This window comes from Bidens hawaiensis, unplaced genomic scaffold (genome assembly GCF_021521415.1).
Source record: "Bidens hawaiensis isolate Kalapana, Puna unplaced genomic scaffold, B.hawaiensis_p1.1 tig00027564_1, whole genome shotgun sequence".
In the NCBI taxonomy this organism is placed as follows: Eukaryota; Viridiplantae; Streptophyta; class Magnoliopsida; order Asterales; family Asteraceae; genus Bidens; species Bidens hawaiensis.
Genome location: NW_027494466.1, coordinates 109,410 through 129,177, shown reverse-complemented (window position 1 = coordinate 129,177; position 19,768 = coordinate 109,410). Strand labels below are relative to the sequence as shown.

Here is a 19,768-nt window from a genome sequence, read left to right as displayed (position 1 = left end):
GGAAAAAATGTCCGTAAAAAAGAGTACACAAGCAAGACACCTAAGACGGACAATAAACAACTGATTGACTTTCAAAATGGTGGTCGAACATTTAATTATCCCTCTCAACATGTAGGAAAACAAGTGAGTGAGGGCGGGGATGAATGCTTAAAGATGTTGATCGGTTTGTTGAACTCTTTTTACCACTTGATAATAATGAATGCAATAAGTAAAGAGTTTAAAGGATAGAGATGACACAACCAATTTATCGTGAATGTTTATACGAAATGGGTTTTTTCATACGAAATATAAACCTGATGGTTCCGTTGACCATCTTGAGGCTCGCCTTGTGGCCAAAGATTTTCACGAACGCCCGATAATTGACTATGCCGAAACATTTAGTCCGGTTGTCATACCCGCAACTTTCCGTCTTATTCTTTCCTTAGCCGTTTCACAAAATTGGACCCTTCGGAAAATTGACGTTAATAATGCATTACTACAAGGCACATTAACATAAATGTTTATATGGTCCAACCGCCCAACTTCATTAATCCCGCATTTCCTTCCCATATATGCAAATTAAATAAAGCTATATATGGCATTCGACAAGCCTCGCGTGATTGGTACGAAGAATTAAAATCCCATCTCCAATTAAGCGGTTTCCAACCCACTATCTCGGACCCATCCTTATTCATACGACTTTCCGACTCCTCCTCCCTCTACTTCTTGGTTTACGTTGATGATATTATCATCATCGGCCCTAATTCTCAAAACATTGACTCGTTCATTATTTTTGTCGCAAACAAATTCTCACTTAAAGACCTTGGCACCCTATCCTATTTTCTTGGGGTAGAAGTCCTTCCACACTCTCACGATATGCTATTATCACAGACCAAATATATTCATGACATCATTAAACGAGCAAATACGAGTGATTGTAAGCCAATGACCACACCAATTACATGCTCCGAACCCATCACGCTACATGGTGGCACACCTATCATATCTCCCACGGAATATCGAGCCCTAGTCGGGGCTCTATAATACCTATTGCTTACACGACCTGATGTTGCATTCACAGTGAACAAACTATCCCAATTCATGCATGCTCCCACCAACACTCATTGGAATGCCCTCAAACGACTGCTTGAATACCTTCATGGGTCGATCAACAAAGGTATTTTACTCCGCTACAACTCACCGTTACACCTACATGCTTTTTCAGATATAGATTTAGCGGGAGACAAAGACAACTACAGAAGCACAACGGGCTATATCGTCTACCTCAATTCTAACCCAATTGCACGGAGCTCCAAAAGACAACCTACTATAGCCCGCTCCTCCACTGAAGCTGAATTTCGAGTTGTCGCATCCACCACCACTGAGGTCCTATGGCTAATATCCCTTTTACATGAACTCAATTTCATATCCACACCCACCCCCACAAATTTTCGTGACAACTTAAGTGCTTCCCAATATTCCGCAATCCTATTTTCACTCCCGTATGAAAGCACTTGGCTATTGACTTCAACTTTGTTCGTGAAAAAGTCAATGATAAACCTATCTATGTCACCCATATTGTCAAAGATGATCAACTAACGGATGCCCTTACAAAGCAGACTCCACGTTCAAGATTTCACTTACTTATGACCAATATTGGGGTCACTAATCGATCACCAATCTTGCGGGGGCATATTAACACACAAGTTTATATTTTTTTGCATAATTAGGTTAATTCGTAGCATTGCGCAGTCACCTTTAGCTTTTCCACGTGGCGGAAGCGGTGCCACGTGGCGATACACTATGCCACCGTCTGACACGTGGCAATACGCGTCACACATGTCCGACCACATCATCGCGATACGCGATGATGTTGGCTCTTTGACTATCACGTATCGCTATTGACCTTTCTTCTGGAATTTTGACTAAGCCCTTCGCGATACGCGATGGACTTGTCCTTTGTCCCGTCGCGCATCGCTATGAGACAAGAAGACATAATTTTTATTTTAAACCCTAAGGTTTAGATTTTGACATATTTGGTCCTTTGACTTTTAAACTTGACATTTTAAACCCAAAATTTCATGATGTTACAAGTCAGTAATGATATATTTTCCAATGGGTCATTTGTCTCTGCCATTACCATTGAATATCTCATCAATAACAAATACAAAGTCTTTCATTAACATTTTAATAATAAAAAAAAATATTGCATATGTAAAGTATTATAATATTAGATCAACAAATGCCTTATAAAAAGTACATATGGCTTAATGGTCTAATGGTATGGTACCATCTTTTTAAAATGGAGGTGACGAGTTTAAATCATTGCAAGTGTAAGATTAGAGAGATTTTGATAGAAATAAACTTGCTGTTAAAGAAAAAAAAACAAATGCCTTAAAAGAATTTACCATATAATACATGCAAGATCTGAAATTACCATGTAACATAAACAAGACATGAAATGTTCACAAGATATGATAATTATACCGTATCGTATCTTATCATTAACGAGAGTTCCATAATCGTCTGGTGTTTTAGACTATCAACTATCACAACCCAACCCATTTCTCTCTCTTTCACCTATACAAACCAACCCAATCCAATATTTTACTAACTATCACAACCCCTAAATCAATATTTTATTAAATAAAAATGCTTCATTTTTTATAAAATTTATATCTAAATGTTCAGTATTTTTTTATAAATAAAACCGTGTTGTTACATTTTTTTTAAATATTAAAAGTTATAATTTTAATGAAAAAACCAAGTTAGATATAAAAGTTTGGTTGCAAACTTGGGTTGCTGAAACAACCAAGGTTGCAACCGGTTGTGGACGAAAAAGAATTTCTAATTTTTGAATTAAAATATTTTTTTTGTCATTTTGTGTCACCTTGCAACCAGTTGTGATAATTGATACCATAGTGGGTGGTCTTAATACTACCCGTTAAATGTTACCCTAAAAACCTTACAATTAAAATAAAAAATTAAGTAATAGTATTTGAAAGACTAATAATACAACGGTCGGGATGATTTAGGGTCAGCGATCACAAAATAGCGGATATTTTACACCCAAACCAAAGTCCAAAACCCTAATTCTTTTCTTCTTAAAACCCTAACCAAACCCCTCACAACTTTCTGCTTGAAATGGTGGGCGATAAAGGTAAGAAGGCCAAAATCGGAGAGGACCAAATCGACGCTGAGCTTGTCAAATCCATTGAGAAGTTGCAGGAGGTTCAAGATCACCTCGAAAAGGTATTCCACATTTTGAAATTACGGCGATTACTTGTTAAAACTTCTTAATTCGTTTCAGAATTTCATGTTATTATTATTAGAAACCCCAACAGCTTTCCACGCCCTCGCCCTTGCCCTCGTTTATTAAAACAAATTATATTTACACACATTGATATTGGTATTTTGGAAAATGAAAATATTATACTTTTCTACACAAATAACAGACAACAAGAAGATTTTTAATTTACATACATTTACCTTTGGGTTATTTTAAATTCTGCCAAAACGAGCTAGCCAACAGGCTTAGCTTACCTTGGCTCAGGCCGAGCCGGGTCAGCTGGTGATCATAACGAGCAGGGCTGGGTCTGGGCTCCACGCCAATTTCCGTCCGGGCACAAAGTTTTATATATGAATATCAGTTTATTTTGAAAACATTAATAAATGAAATTTGGCTAAAAAAACTTGAAAACAAGGTCTTGTTTAGTCTCTGTAATTGGCCAAAAAACTAAAAAAAGGGACTTATAATAAGTGAAACTGGGCTAAAGTAACTGAAAAGAACTGACTTGGGGGGGGGGGATACTGAAAAAATGGGCTAATAACATGTGAAATTGGGCCAAAGAAAATTATATAAGATCCATTGTTTATACTTGACTTGGGCACTCAAAATCTTGAAGACGGCCCTGATAACAAGCTGAATGTTGAGCTCGAGCCAACTCGTTTACTTTTTCTTAAAATGCTTAATTTTTATAACTTTACACATATTGATGTATATGCATCAACAACAAAATTATTATATACTTTGTGTTTACAAACCGAGGCAGCTCGACTCAGCTTGTTTACAAACGAGTTGGTTTTGAGTGAAGCTAAGAAGAGCCTCACCCTTATCTTTTATTTTTGCTCCAGATCAATGAGGAGGCAAGTGACAAAGTATTAGAAATCGAGCAGAAGTACAACGAGGTTAGGAAGCCAGTGTACAATAAGCGAAACGATGTTATCAAATCGATTCCCGACTTTTGGTTAACTGCTGTAAGTCATTAATTTAATATGATTATTTAACCTCATTTATCACCTAACCGCTTTTAGATCTAATTTGATCTTTTGTTCTTGCAGTTCTTGAGTCACCCTGCGCTCTCTGATCTTCTAAACGAAGAGGACCAAAAAGTTAGTTTTTTTTATTTAATCCATAACAAGAAAAATTCAATTTAAATTTTGTGGTATGATATCATCTTTTTTGCAGATATTCAAGCATTTAACCTCTCTTGAAGTTGAAGACATGAAAGATGTGAAATCTGGTTACTCGATCACTTTTGTAAGTAGCAGAAAATATTCTATATATACACAATATAATCATTTAATAAATCATTTATATGATGTCGCATTTATTTATTTTCAGAACTTTAGTCCCAACCCTTATTTTGAGGAGACCAAGCTCACAAAAACTATCACTTTTCTTGATGAGGGAACTACAAAAGTTACGGCCACGTCCATCAAGTGGAAAGAGGGCATGGTAACATTTTGTAAATTGCAACTTATTTATGTTTTATTTTTTAATTTGTGTTTTGGTAGTTATTTGTTTTTTTTTTAATTATCAAAGGGACTTTCAAATGGTGTTAAGCATGAAAAGAATGGAAACAAACGGCCCCACGAGGACAGGTTATTAAAGTTTTTTTTTTCTTTATTGTTGTTGGTATAAAACAGGTCTAAATGGGTTTGAGTCAATACTGGCCATGTTGAAGTATGAGTTGGTTTGACCTATGTATGTCTAACTTTTCAAATATTGTAAAATAGTGTATCAAATATGATTATAAAAGCATTTATTATCATAGCAATTTTTTTTGAATTTTGCAAAATAGTGTATTAAATATGTGATTGTAGAAACTTTTATTATCAATGTAATGATCAAAATGGGTCACTTGAAATGGTCAACTTTTTTTGACCTGTTTTCATTTGAAAAGCGCTGGGTTTTTATTTATTTAATTCTGGACATTTTGTTACAGCTTTTTTAGCTGGTTCAGTGGCACCCAACGGAAAGATGATATGGATGAAATTCCAGATGGGGTAAGTTTATAATATCTTTAATTTACACTTATGTTTAAATTCAACAGCTGTTAGTGTTGTCAATCTGTTAATGTTATATTTGTAGGTTGCTGAAATGATCAAAGAGGATTTATGGGTCAATCCTCTTGCATATTTCAGTAATGTAATCTTTCTCTCGATTTTTTTGTTCAAGTTTTTTCATAATTCATCCATGATTAGTTGAATGTTCTCTGTATTCAATTTGCAATGTTTCTTGATTTTAAGGATGATGATGAAGAAGAAGAGCTTGGTGATGAGGATGATGAAGAGGTAACTGACAACTAGACCTAGTTCACACAGCTTTTTTTGTGAGGTGACTTAAATGGGTTGGGTAACAGGTCTAAAGTCTAAACAGGCTGAGCCAGGTTTAAAAACCGTTAGTTCAAAATTAACATGGTTGCAAAACCGTACTATAAAAGTAATAATCTGTTTCTCCAAAACTCATATTAAGTACACCTTATGCCAGTTTCGTGGCTCATCCCTATATTTTACTTACTTGATCAAGGCCAGCTCGTGGCTTGCTTGTTTGAGACTCATCTAAATTAAAATTAAAGCCCAAATACACACACACACACACACACACACATGTATATTATGTAACTTTAAGGGGTATAGCTTTTTATAAAAATATGTATTAAAGTTCTCATATATTTTAAATTCTAGTTTGGCTTGTTTATTTGAATGTAAAGCTTAAAACTTTTAATATATATATGGATTATGAATTCGGTAGCTTATAAATTCAGCATTATATGTATGTTAATTTTCAATTGTATGTATGTCTATCACATGTAGAAAATACAAACTTCAAATAATAGACGAGCCAGCTCATTGAGCCACGAGGCTTGTCAAGATAAACGAGCCCACCCAGGCTCGGCTCTTTGCTCGTTTACATAACCTTAAATCTCAATCAGTCCATTTAAGTAAATAGGTTGAAATTAAATTCCCACATTTATAATTTATTTGTTTTTTTAGCAGGACATTGGCACAGATGACTCGGAAGAAGAGGAGGATGATGACGTGGAGAACTGAGTCGGGTTTATATTCAAAAAATGATGCTTGCAATTTTGAAGTTTTAAATTATGGCGTTACTCTAATTATTTTTAAATATTTCTATTAGCTGCGAAAGTAGAAACGGGCTACTAGCTTGCCTTATGTCAGTGTCCATCAATCGAATCTTTACAGCTTATTAACAAAGTTATATCCAGATATTGAACTGCTTAGCATTTCAAATTTTGTTGTTAGTCTCATATCAGGAGAAAAGGTTTCTTGTTTATTGAAAGTGTGAACAAGAGTGGCAAAATGGGCTCTGGTAGGTTGTGTAACAGGTCTAAACATGCTCAAGTCAAAGAGGTGAAATGCGCGTCTTGGTAAAACAGGCTTGGGTTCAGTTGGTCACTTGATACTTTAATCAAATATAAAATTTTACTAATCGAAGCACTTTTGAAACTTGTTTACTATTTTATGAGATATTCCCTAAAATTTAAGTCACTCTGGTCAGATGACGTTCTTTCACGTCACTTTGGACAAACTAGATTACGAAACTGTAGATTTTTTTAATGATTTTTTGCGTATATGACAACGAAATACAAATACAATAAATGTCTGTTTTGAGGAATCAAATAAACAGTTAAAAACAAATAATCCAAGAATCATGATAAAAGACATACATACATAATTTCTATAGTGAAAACTCGTATTTAACCGTATGTTAAATATTTTTTATCTGTTTCACGAGTATGGGTGCTTGATTTTGCGTTTTGCGGATACCGATGTCCAATTTCGCGTTACGCACGTTACTGACACCGGGTTAATAGTTTCACGTGTTCTAGGGTCCAGTAACGTGTTTTGAGTGTACCGACACCTGGTAACGCGTTTTGCACATACAGGAGGCGGTTACGCGTTTCACACGTACTAGTGCCGGGTTACCCGTTTCAAGCATATCTGGCTACCTGCGCTTGGTTACCCGTTTGGCTCGTACAGGCGCCATGTTGCGTGTTTTGCTCTTTCCGGCGACTGTAATACGTTTCATGCATACCTTCTCCTTGTTATTTAAGTTGGGCTTCTAAGTGTTAATTAAATGATGGGCTTTAATCATTTGAGCTTTTAATAAAAGTTTTTACGAGAAGTTTTAGACTTTTTAAAGTTTTTGAGGAGTAGCATAATATAATTGCAGGTACAACGTAATACATAAACCGTAAAAGATAAAAATAAAAAAAATTTCACTTCACCGAAAAAGTTGAGGGCTAGCGGGTGCTACCCCTCCTAATATAATTATATTTTAGTAATTACTTTTTGTAATTATAATCTATAACTAACATACTTTTAAGAACAAAATACTTTTATTAAAAAACAGGATATATTATGATTTTAATAACATTATAATATTATATTATTTTTAAAATTTTAACAATAAGAAACAAAAAGCTTAGTATGATGGGAGCAACAGAGCTCTAAAAATTAGAAAGTACGATAACCTAACACACAAGAAAATCGTCATTCAAAATAAATACAATTTTTTTAATAAAAAGATTGGTGATAGTAAAATTTGTAATGATGTTTGAAGGTTGAAGATTTAATTAGAAAATCGCCAGTGCAATGAGCTAATTGCATGCACATCAGATTTTCACAAATCATCTACTCTGGTTCTGCGAATATTACCAATTCTTAGATTTCCAGATAACCACTTTTACATTTAATTTCAAATGATCAAATTGTTTTTTAATCAGTCCATTTTTAAAGCACCGGATGCGGTCGCTGAGAAGCTTGAAAGGATTAGGAGGGTATTTTTTTGGGGCGGAACGAAGGAGGTTTCTAAAATCAATTGGGTGGCGTGGAAGCGGGTAGTTGCGCCGGTGCGCCAAGGTGGAATCGGTCTTGGGTCTCTTAAAGAAACTAATTTAGCTATGCTTGCAAAATGGTGGTAGAGATTTAAAAATGAGAAGGATGAATTATGGAGGAAAATTGTGGGGGCGATTCACCACTCGTAAAAAGGTCGTGGTCATTTATTCCGGTGAAAATGTCTTTTCCAAGTCCATGGAAGCAAATTGTAAACATTAATAGGGAACTGCTTGCTTGTGGTCTAGATCTGACCAGGATGACTAAAAAGGAAATTAAAGATGGAGTGAATACTCTTTTTTGGTTTTGGTTTGATGTTTGGAAGGGTGGAGTGCCTTTTTGTTTTAGGAGAAATCTGCATTTTGTCTCCCTGGTTTATATCCACATTCGATGGGTTTACTCCTGAAAAAGATTTTGCGAAGTTTGGGCCCCTGTGTTTCTCCGGCGGGTTCCTCTGACTCCTATCGTCAGTTGACCCGTCGTTGACCCGTTAAAAAAAGGAAATTACTTTATTACCCCTGATTCCTTTATAACTAATCGATCTACCCTCTTTCCCTTTATGTTACCATCTCCGGCGATTCTCTCAACCCTGTAATATTTCATTATCTGGCGACCCGATTGACGGATGTCTCAATCCAAGTCAAGTCAATTCTCCTCGGGTTCACCTTCCAAGCCTTGCCGTGCAGATGAGCTTTGTGTGAGATGTTCATGTGGTGCCGCGACATGTTACCGGATATCCAGGACCGATGCAAACCCGGGGCGTCGATTCTTGTGCTGTGTAAGTTTTAATTACTCACGAATTAGGGTTCTAGTCTGTTAATCGATGGTGATTTGGTCTGTCGTGTTGTTTAGGTCAATTTTAGGGGTATATAATCTGTGAATTGTGAATCGAATTAGGGTTGTTTGTTTGTTGATATATTTAGTTCGTTACAGAAGGGGAGTTGTGGATGGCTAAAATGGGCTGATGATCCCACATGCCCTAGTTGTGAAAAGGTAATTCAAGCAATGGTGAAGATGATGAACAAGAAAGATGATTTTGCAAGAATTAAAACCAAAGAAGTAACAAGCTTGAAGATGTTGCTAGGAATTAGTTGGTTTTTGTTCTTTGTTTATGTTTGGGTTTATTGATTAGTTGTTAACATTGTATTTTTTGGATAATGTAATCTTTGTTGTTGTTATTGTAGTTTATGTTAAATGTTTAGAGTTTCTTGTTTCATATATTTACTTTAAATTTGTGTTCCACATTATCAGTCATGTTGCAGCCATGATGAAACTGAGAATGTTGAGTTAGGGAAGGATGATCAGAATGTTGAGTTAGGGAAGGATGATCAAAATGTTCAGTTTGACCAAGACAAAAGTCAAATGGAAGATAAGGAATATCAATTGGGTGAAGATGAGTTGATGGCTTATTTAGTGCAAGAAGATGACTTATTTAGAACAAGTGAAGAACATGAAATGGATCCTGGTGATGATTATGATCCTGAGGTTGTGAAAGCAGCTTTCAAGTACACCAGTGAGCCGGAAGAAGATTACTATCATGATCCATATGAAGACGATCCAGTGCAGGATCTGACTAGTCAAATGATGATTGTCATTGGAAGTAACATTGTAGTTGGTTTCTAGTATTGTTTGCATTTGAATTGTACTTTAATTTGACATGATTAAATCTATTGTAATGTTTGCATTATTTGCCTACATGCTACTAGTTTTAAAAGCATTAAACAAAATACTGTCAAAATAGCATACAAACCATCATGTCCCAAATCAAACACACATGCTACAAGTCTTAAATTGTTTCAAACACAAACCATGACATGGTACCAGAAAGTTCAAACAAAAGTCTTAAATAGTCTCAAACACACACCATCAATCTAACTCAAACACAACTTTATGGTTGACATCATTATTGTTGAATTGGTGCCCTGCAAGTTCTGATGTTGTGTCCGTAACCTCCACATCTTCCACAACTTTTTTCATGCCCCAACCTGGTAAGTCTTCCTCCTGCAGAAAACACTTCCTGAACCTCTTCAATCTTCTTGCTAGCTGCCAATTCTTCTTCTCACCTAGTGCCTTCTTCCTGCTCTTCTTCGGTCTGCCAATCTGAGTCTGATGTTTAGGAGTTATTATTGTTGGGCAATTTGAGGGTGTCCACATATCAGGGCCTGGTATGGGCCTGATTTGGTGATTATACACCTTCTTCCAAGTGTCTAACAAGTAAGCTTCATCAACCCACTTCTCCAATGGACCGACATACATGTTGTTTTCTATCATGTTATATAGGGCTGCCACAGCATCTTTGCATGGCATACCTGTCAAGTCCCATCTCCTGCATGTGCAAGTTCTATCCCCCACATTCACCACACATTGGCTTCTCAGACTTTTAACCTATGAACATATTTGCATATTAACAAAAGATTGATTGTAATATCATAGTCATGCAAATATTCATACCTGGTAAGTCACTTCATCAACCATCATAACCGTCAATTTACTTGCTTCTGTTTGGATTTCATCCCAAGCTTTTGTTGCTTGCGGTGTTAATGGGTCCCTTGAAGTGGCTTGCATCTTCTTCACAGTCACAATCCTCATGGTCAAATACTCTCTAATATACTCCAAGCATGTAATGATCGGCTTGTCTCTTGCTCCAACAAGTTGCTTGTTGAAAGATTCACAAAGATTGTTCAGCAACATATCACCTTTTGCCCTTCCTGAAAAATGTGATCTTGACCATCTTGCTGCCGGGATCTCACTAAGCCATAGAAACATATCAAGATTTGTTTTCTTAATCTCCTCCATTGCCATGTTGAAGTAGGGGAAAGAAGTGGCCGATGCTGCCCTATAAAACAAGCATTTATACAAATCTCCCCTCCAGGTTTGCCTCAAGTTCTCATGGATGTGTCTACAACAAAACCGATGCTCTGCCCTAGGGAAAACACTCTCAACTACTTGAATAAGTCCCTACAACAGTCAAATCACCATAATTAGTGTACATGAGTTAGCCTATTACAAATATATCCTACGTGTACGTACATTTTGTCGGTCACTTATGAAAGTAAAATTGGCATCATGAGGCAAGTCAAGATCATCTCCAAGGAGATCTAAGAATCATTTCCATGAGTCTGTGCATTCGGCTTCCACTATTGCAAAGGCAACATGATACAAGCAATTGTTATCGTCCGTCCCGACATCAGTCAAAATCTGTCCGGGGTATTTCCCTTTCATAATACAACCATCCAACCCAAGAAGTTCTCTACCAAGCAATTTAAATCCTTTAACCAAAGCAGCATAACACACATATATCCTTCTAAATTGCCTTGTTTTAAGGTTAGGGTTAGCACATGGTTCAACATCTAATTTAATGGTACTACCTGGGTTTGCTTTAAGAAGCTCATTAATATAGGATCTGAGGTGGGTGTATTATTTGGTGTGGTCACCATCCTTCCTTTGCAAGGCTATTGTCTTTGCTCTTCTCATATTGGATTCAGAAAGTTGTACTTGATGCATCTGCTGGAATTTGGACTTCAATTCCTTGGCAGATAAGTTGGGGGTGGTTTGTAGCTCAACTTCAATCTCTTTGGCAATAGTAGACATTGTGTACAAACCAATTGTTCTACTTCTGAGACAATCGTGTTTTCTTGGAATGACCTTCACACACCAATTATCCTCAACAGATTGTCTTGAGATGTGCATCGTCCAAGGGCAAGTGGGTTTCATTTCCCTTTTTTTACCTTCAACTTTTCCTGAATTGACACATTTGACCCCTCACCAGCAACCAAATTAGGATTGGTCCCCAAACAAATCACCCTAAACCTTAAAGGATCATTCTTCTTGATATACAAATCTCTTCTAGCATGAATAGCGTAACTCTTAACCATTTCATTCAATGTTTCCTTTAATGGTATTAACTGACCAACATAAAATGGACACTTATCATCATTATTCCTTTCCTTCCCATTGAACTTTCTTAACATACTATTCAACACACTCAAGCGCTCATCATCAGAGCTCTCATAGGTATCCATGCAAGGATTTAAACCATCATCATCACTAATATGATCAGCTGCTGCTTCTACCACATCAAAATCTACAATAGCTTTATACAACCTCATGTCAACTTCTACATCCTCCAAGGGTGTTTGAAAGGCAGCCGTATACTCAGGATCACTTTCATCTGATCGATCACTATCATAACTGCCATCATCTTCCTCACTAGAACTATTTTCAGCACTCTCTTCATCAACACTTTCACCACCCACTTCATCAACACTTTCACCACCCACTTCATGGACACTTTCACCACTCACTTCATGAACACTTTGACAACTCACTTCATGAACACTTTCAAAACCAAAACCAGGTACAAATTCAGAATCATAGACCACAATTTCAGTACCACTAGTCCTGCCATGTTCTACAAAAATCTCAACAATGTGAGTACCTATACCATCACTACCTCTAATCATATCACAAACATCTTGAAAATGATAATCTTCAAAAAACGTCTTTAAACCCAAGTCCAAACTAATACGCGGATGTTTGTAATGAAAACAACAAGCTGTACCACAACCATATTGTAACTTACAAAGTATTCCAAGCAACAAACTTTTACAAAATTCAGAAACTTAAACTTCATCAACGTAAGTGATCTTCCCCGCTTCGTATCTTCGCTGCCCTTCGGTAGCGAAATACCCTCCATGGAAAAGTTTTATGGTGAACGCATGTGAATAATTTTCACCTATAACAACATTCAACCCATTAACAACACACAAGTAAATAAAAAAAAAATTTTGAACAAACAGTAACACCTTACCATATAGGTCGTACGGGTCACAATACTCACTGTCCGGCCTAATAGAATACGAGGTCGACATGGCGATGTGTGCAGGTGACGTTTGATTTTAACGGTGATCGGAAAAATTAGGGGTTCAATGTTCGAACGGTTGGTTTGTATTTGGGTGCTTGGGAAAAAAAACCCTAAATCGGGGGTTTTATTGAATCAGGGGTGTGTAAATAGATAAAAGACTATATTACCCTTCGACTTAACGGTCAACGACGGGTCAACTGACGGCAGGAGTCAGAGGAACCCGCCGGAGAAACACAGGGGCCCAAACTTCGCAAAATCTTTTTCAGGGGTAAACCCATCGAATGTGGATATAAACCAGGGAGACAAAATGCAGATTTCTCTTGTTTTAGATTTCCACTATTGTTTGCTCTTGAGACTAGGAAGGGGTGTAGAGTAAGTGATAGATTATTAATGTATGAGAATGAAATTTGTGGTCGGTGGGATTGGTGTCGTCAACCGTTGGGACAAGAGGAAGTAGGTGAATTAAGAAACCTCTTGCTAGAATGCCAACAAGTAAGTCTGGTGGTCGGATCTGACCGAGTTATTTGGAGTTTAGAAGAAGACAACGGGTTTTCGAAAGTTTGAAGAACGGTATGGTCGGTCATGGTGGTGCAATGGATAATTATGTAATAGAATGGAATAATTGGGTTCCAAGTAAGGTTGGCATTCACGCTTGGAGAGTGGAGATGGAGCGTATTCCAGTTTGGGTTGAGTTATTGAAAAGAGGTATTGCGGTGGCATCGGCGGTGTGTCATATTTGTGAAGAGGAGGTAGAGTCGCCTGAACATTTAATTATTTCATGTCGTTTCGCTCAACTTGTTTGGAGTGTTGTTTCAACTTGGTGTAAGGTCCCATCTATATACGCCTTCACAATTAGAGATCTGCTGGAGATGCATCGGTATACGTCTTTTTCAAAGCGGAAAGCGAAGGCCTTTTATGCAGTTTGTTTGACCACGATTTGGTGTGTTTGGCGTGCTCGGAATGCTCTTGTGTTTGAGGGTAATCCGATAATTCATAATAATGTGGTTGGCGAAATTAAGGCGCTTAGCTACTTGTGGGTTAAACATCGGGGAAAAAACACGAGTCTTACTTGAGAGATGTGGCGGGGCTTTAAGCTTTGATGTTGTAGGTGGTTTTGCTTTTGTCTCGTTTGGTTTTTTGTCTTGTTTTGCTATACGCTTGGTGGTTGTTTTGGTTGTTGCTAGTATCTTGCTTGTAACGTTTTATTTTTATTTTTATAAAGTTTAGTTGGCCGTTCAAAAAAAAATATCAGTCCATTTTTTCTTTTCCACATTAATCTAATATAATTAAAATAAGTAAAAGAATTAAATATAGAGTCCTATGATGGCGCTAATATATAAAATTAAAGTTTTATAGCTAGAAATTGATAATTGAAATATGAAAAAAAAAATCAATTAACATTTAATAGTCAAGATATTTTTTATACAAAATCAAATTATTCATAAATATGTATAACTTATTATAAGATTTTATTTTGTTTGACGCACTGGCTGTAGCTTAGAATGAATTAAAATTAAAAACAAATGTGGTGTAAAAGTCAATACACATATAGTATACATGTTATTAGTGCACTTAAACTGAAATAAAAAAGATTACATTAGGTCCAGTGTACCATGCATTTGAACGCCAATCTAAATATTAGTTCATCGTAGATGCAATTGTCTTGGCGATGGCCTAGGTATCTGAAGAAACACTAATTGACCCCGGGCAGATTACGGATAATCTGGGGGTTAAGTAGATGTTTCCCACGAGGGGTTAGGTCCGGCAAAGATGGTTCTTCTGATGACCTGCAAAACAGACACCGTGAGCTCGTCACTGAGAAGGGGGGGGGTACCTCCTTGTGGCCACCCTCCGGCGTGAGAATCAGACTAGATTGCTCTTGAATATAAGTGTATATATTGAGAGATTGCTAGAGAAGATAAGATATGATAAGATGATATAAGATAATGTATCCATACCATTCCAAGGTGTTGGAGTATTTATAGCCGAAGGTAGGTTTCCAAGAAGGTACAGCCGGCTGAATAGTATTCCTGTTCTGCCAACTGTGGGCTACGCACATGCCATGCTGGTGGTTGGTGGGTAGGCAGCGGCTGATAGTGACCAGGCCGGCTGTGTACTATTCCTTTTCCACCAACTGCAGGCTATGCACGTGCTACGACAGGTTGGTGAGTAGGCAGCGGCTGATAGTGACATTAAGTAATAGAGCATGCTGCTCGTTGTACTGTTGTCAGTGAGCTGTCGTAGCTTTGGTCAGATCTTTTGTACAAAAGATCCTCCAGTATCGTACGGACTGGCTCATTTGGGCGGGAGTTTTCCCGACTTTGTGAGGGAGTATTCCCGGCTTGCTCACTCCTTCTTCAGGTGACATTACTGAATTATTTAAGAGTTAAGTGCCTTGTGCGTGTAGCCTTGCTGCGCGGGTAGCCTTCCCTGATGGCTAGTATCCGTTGCTGCGGGAACAGGCGGAGGACGTCGACCATTGGGAGGCTTTTCCTGCGGGAACAGCTTGCGTACTGCGCGTATGGACGTCACGTCTCTGAGCATGGTGGGTCGTGCGGATCCAGTTGGTTTTTGCGCAGATGTCTCTCTTCAAGGTGAGTCTTGCGAGTTTAGCCTTTGCGCAGACGTCCCTGTTCGAGGTGAGTCTTGCGGGTCCAACTGGGCTCTGCTGGGACCTACCTCTTCAAGTCCCCCCAGTCCAATGTTCTTCTCATGAATTGTTATAAGTGAGGTGAACTTTTGGACTTAAGCAAAGGGTTTTGAAAAGGGTTTAGTTTTAAGGTTTTCCATGGGGATTCTTCCCGCGGAAGTCCTAATGTCACGCAGAAATTCCCGACTTTTCTGCTTGATCTTTGGGTATGATGCGGGTAGGTCTGTAACCTCCTCGCAAGTCAGGAGCGTTGAGTTCCACTTGTGTAGATTCTCCATGAGGTTTTGGTAGTTTTGAACATAGTGATCACTTATGTTAAACAACCAATTCCATCTTGGAGCTTCAAACAATCTAGTTCTCGACGTTCCTGCTATGCGGGGATGTTATTCCCGTTTCCGCAAGCATGGCCCAGAAAATCCTTCTTGGTTTCAATTCCCTGCGGAGTGCTAGGTATGTGAAGGGTTTCGCCTTGACACTGTACCCGCACTCGTCTTATAGTTACTTTACTTCCAAGGTATTCCTGGCTTCAATTCCCTGCGGGTGCTAAGTATGTGAAGGGTTTTGCCTTGACACTATACCCGCACCCGTCTTATAGTTACTTGGTTGCCGAGGTATTCTTGGCATCAATTCCCTGCAGGTGCTAAGTATGTGAAGGGTTTTTCCTTAACACTGCACTCGCACCTGTCTTATAGTTACTTGGTTGCCGAGGTATTCTTGGCTTCAATTCCCTGCAGGTGCTAAGTATGTGAAGGGTTTTGCCTTAACACTGTACTCGCACCTGTCTTATAGTTACTTGGTTGCCAAGGTAAGGGGTATAGTCCCGCTTACTTTTGAATCTTTTTGAATCTTTTTGAAATTCGAAGAGTTGGTGAAAGGATAAGAACAGTCCAAACTGTTGAAACGTCGTCCGACGGTTTCTTCTGACAGTGTCAGGACGTGCAGGAAGTTATAGCGACGTGACAGTATATGGTCATTCCAGACGCTTTTTCAGGCGCGTGGGCGCGAGTTTTCGGGCGCGTGGCCGCGAAGTTTACGGCACGCGTCCTGTCAACAGCTGTTGCCAGCTTGCTTTTTCCACTTGTCATAGTTTCATTGCACCAGCGTTTTCCTCTCTCTTCCGCATTAAATTCATCGCATTCATTGCGATGAGTATATAAAGGGAGGAGAGGTTGCATCTCAACTCACAGTTTCACCTCTCTTCTTCTTCTAAACGATTTCCGGCGAATACTCTAACTTTTCTGTCGAGCATTCTCCTGAAATCGTTCTTCTTTACATTCAAAACATGTCTTCCGTTCATGATCTTGAGGCTACCGCCGAGGAGTCTGACGTGTATACCGAGAATCCATCGTCTACTTCTGATAAGGACGATAAGAGTACTGCTGGTGAGTGCCAGTGTGCTCTTACCGTCGACCTGTACCAGTACATTGTTAGGAAGTTCATGCTCGAGCCTTTCGAGCCTGAGTTTCCTAACCCTCATCAGACGGTGTACGATGCCCCCAAGGGCAAGATAGGGGTGTATGCCGCATTCTTCGTTTATGGGAATCTCAGGTTCCCATTGACGAAGTTTGTGTATCGTGTTTTGGAGAGACACGGTGTACATCTGACGGAGGTACACCCAATGGCGATCGCCAAGATTCGCCATTTTGAATGGGTGTGCCTCATTCTGGGCGTGGAGCCCCATGTCGACCGCCTGATGACCTTCTATTCCTGGAGGTGCATCCAGGGGTGGTATACCTTGGTTACTCGGATCAAGTGTTTGAAGATTTGCGCTACCGAGCGCAGTCTTCGGTCTTGGAAGCGGGAGTTCTTCTATATCTCCGCTCGCGTCGTCCCCATAGCGATGACGTTCAAGAACGGGAGAGCTCTCCCGAACCTTCACGCCTCCAACTACCAGGAGGCGGAATGGTTCTCCAAGATTTCCCGGGTCCAGTCTCCGGTTTACCGCTTTGCGGAGTCCGGGATGGTGATGCTCGGGATGAGCCGGGTGTGGAAGGATGCTGGGGCGGAGGCGCCACAGATTCCCATCGTCCTCGAATACGGTTTGAACTCTGTCCCTTACGGTATGCTTCGTCTTCTTTGCTGATTTAGGGTTTTTCTTCTAACTGTTTCTCTTTTTGTTTCAGAGGGAAACGACCTACAATCGCTCCTGCATCCGCGGGAAGCTGGTGGTCCCGCTCGGATGGGTACCCGTGCTCTTGATGAGAACGAGTTGCCCATCTTGGAGCAAACGGTGGATCGGTTTGTGGAGGTCTACCCGCCGGGCCACCCGATCATGAGCGCCACGCGGCCAGGTAAGGAGTTATTTAACCCTCGCCCTGTCAAAGCTCAAACCTCTGCTGGAATTCCTCTAATTTTGTCATCTTCTGATGAGGAATCCGCAGATGGTCCTTTCTTCACGCGGAAGAAGAAGGCTGCTGGCGGGAAGGGTAAGGCGAAGGTTGCCCCCACTGCCGATCAGGGGAATCGGTCAGAGTCAGAGACCGAGAGTGAAGAGGTGGCGGGGAACCCTGGTGGTGATGAGACCACTGTTCCGGAGGTTGAGACAGCTGTCACCTCCGGGCAGCCTAGTACGACGGTGAGCAGCGTGAAGAGGCCGGCTCCATCGGGTTCGTCCCCGCCTATCAGAACCTTCAAGCTGAAGAGAACTCGTAAGTATAATTTTCATTTACTTTAACTGCATATCCTTCCGCCATTATATTTAACTATCTTGTCTTCATGCAGGCGTGGATGCAACTGCATTCCAAAGTGATGCGGGAAGGAGCAGTTCTGGACCCATGACGGTAGGTTTGGTCAACCTACCCGAGGCGACGACCCAAGCGGCTGCGCCTGTTTGCAGTATTGGTTCAGTTGCTCATCCTGTTGAGGCAACTGTTCCAACTGTAACGTCATCTCCGCCGGCTGTCAGTGCGATCTTCACGGAATCCTTCACTGAGCCGGCGGTGATAGTTTCTGGGGGTTCTTCCGCAGCGGCGGCCACGGTTGTGAGTTCACCTCCAGTGAGTTCACCTCCGATGGTCTCTACCGCAGCGGCTTCGACCGTGCCTCCGGCGCCGGCGACTACCTCGTCCCCGGCCGGTTCAGCAGGTATGTTCGGGGCTTCTAGCCAATCTCTGCCTCCTTCCCATCTGTCTGACCTCTTGGATGGATATCCGTTAGGTTCAGGTGATGGGTTTGGTGGCTATCGGCCTGTTGTCGACCCTACAGGTTCGTAGGGTTATTTTGGCCTTTTAATATATATTTTTGTTTTTTATCATCTTTTCCTAACTGCTTTTTGTTTTTGCAGTGTCGGATTCGAATGAGGTGTTTGTTCTGCGGTGGAACATCCGCGGGGAACCACCCTTCGGACGGCTGTGGATTGCGTCGAGTGGGCGCGCCACGCCGCCCCCAGTGGTGCACTGGGAGACACTATGTCGAGCTACCAAGAGGGTAGGCTGACAAACGAGCTTCGAATTCTCCTTGCCCGGATGCAGCCGCGCGTCGAGCTGCTTTGTCGTGAAAGCGACAAGTTAAAGGCGGCTCGTATCCAAGAAGTAGCTCAGGCGCGGGCTATCCGGGAGGAGAACAGGAGACTCTCTGCCGTTGCTGCGGAGAAGGAGAAGGCCTTCAAGGCCCTCGAAGTTGAAGTTCAGGCCCGTCTCGAGGCCCGTTCCAAGGCTACCCAAGCTGTTAATGAACAGCTTCGGTTGGCTAAGGAAACTGCACGGAACGCAACTGAGAGGGCCACCAAGGCTGAAGCTGTTGCTGAGCCTCTACGCACTGAGAATGAGGAGCTCAAAGCCAAATTAGAGAGGCTCCAGCAGGCTCATGATGCCTTGGCCATGGAAGATGCCAAGAAGCTCCAAGAGATCTTGGACCAGAGGGGGGTGCTTGACCACACTGAGCGTAAGCTAAAGGGCGTCGAAGAGGCTGCAGCCAAAGATGTGTTGCGTGCCAACCTTACAAAGAACGAAGCCGAACGCGCCCGTAATGAAGCTCAAGCTGCCCTCCAGGAGGCTCTGGTTACCAAGGAATGGCTTCTACGAGAAGCGTTGTCGCAGGTATGCATAGCTTCATAATATCTTTACGCTTTTCTTTGTACTTAGAAAAGGTTTTGATACTTGTATTTTTGTTTTGTAGGTTGTGCATCGGGTCTT

At 40.3% G+C, this 19,768-nt stretch overlaps 1 protein-coding gene across 2 annotated transcripts; it reads left to right on the top strand.

The window, feature by feature from the left end:
• The first annotated feature begins 3,123 nt into the window (after positions 1 to 3,123).
• On the top strand, positions 3,124 to 6,480 carry LOC143575640 (NAP1-related protein 2-like). 2 transcript variants are annotated; one of them, XM_077059954.1, is made up of 10 exons: positions 3,124 to 3,231; positions 4,114 to 4,236; positions 4,321 to 4,371; positions 4,448 to 4,519; positions 4,604 to 4,717; positions 4,805 to 4,863; positions 5,208 to 5,268; positions 5,354 to 5,410; positions 5,512 to 5,556; positions 6,262 to 6,480. In XM_077059954.1, exons 1-10 carry the CDS (start codon positions 3,124 to 3,126, stop codon positions 6,313 to 6,315), a joined length of 744 nt encoding a protein of 247 aa, XP_076916069.1. In that variant the 3' UTR covers positions 6,316 to 6,480. The 2 variants fall into 2 exon arrangements, with proteins under 2 accessions (XP_076916069.1, XP_076916068.1); XM_077059953.1 differs by having other exon boundaries at positions 6,259 to 6,480.
• Positions 6,481 to 19,768: the final 13,288 nt, after the last annotated feature.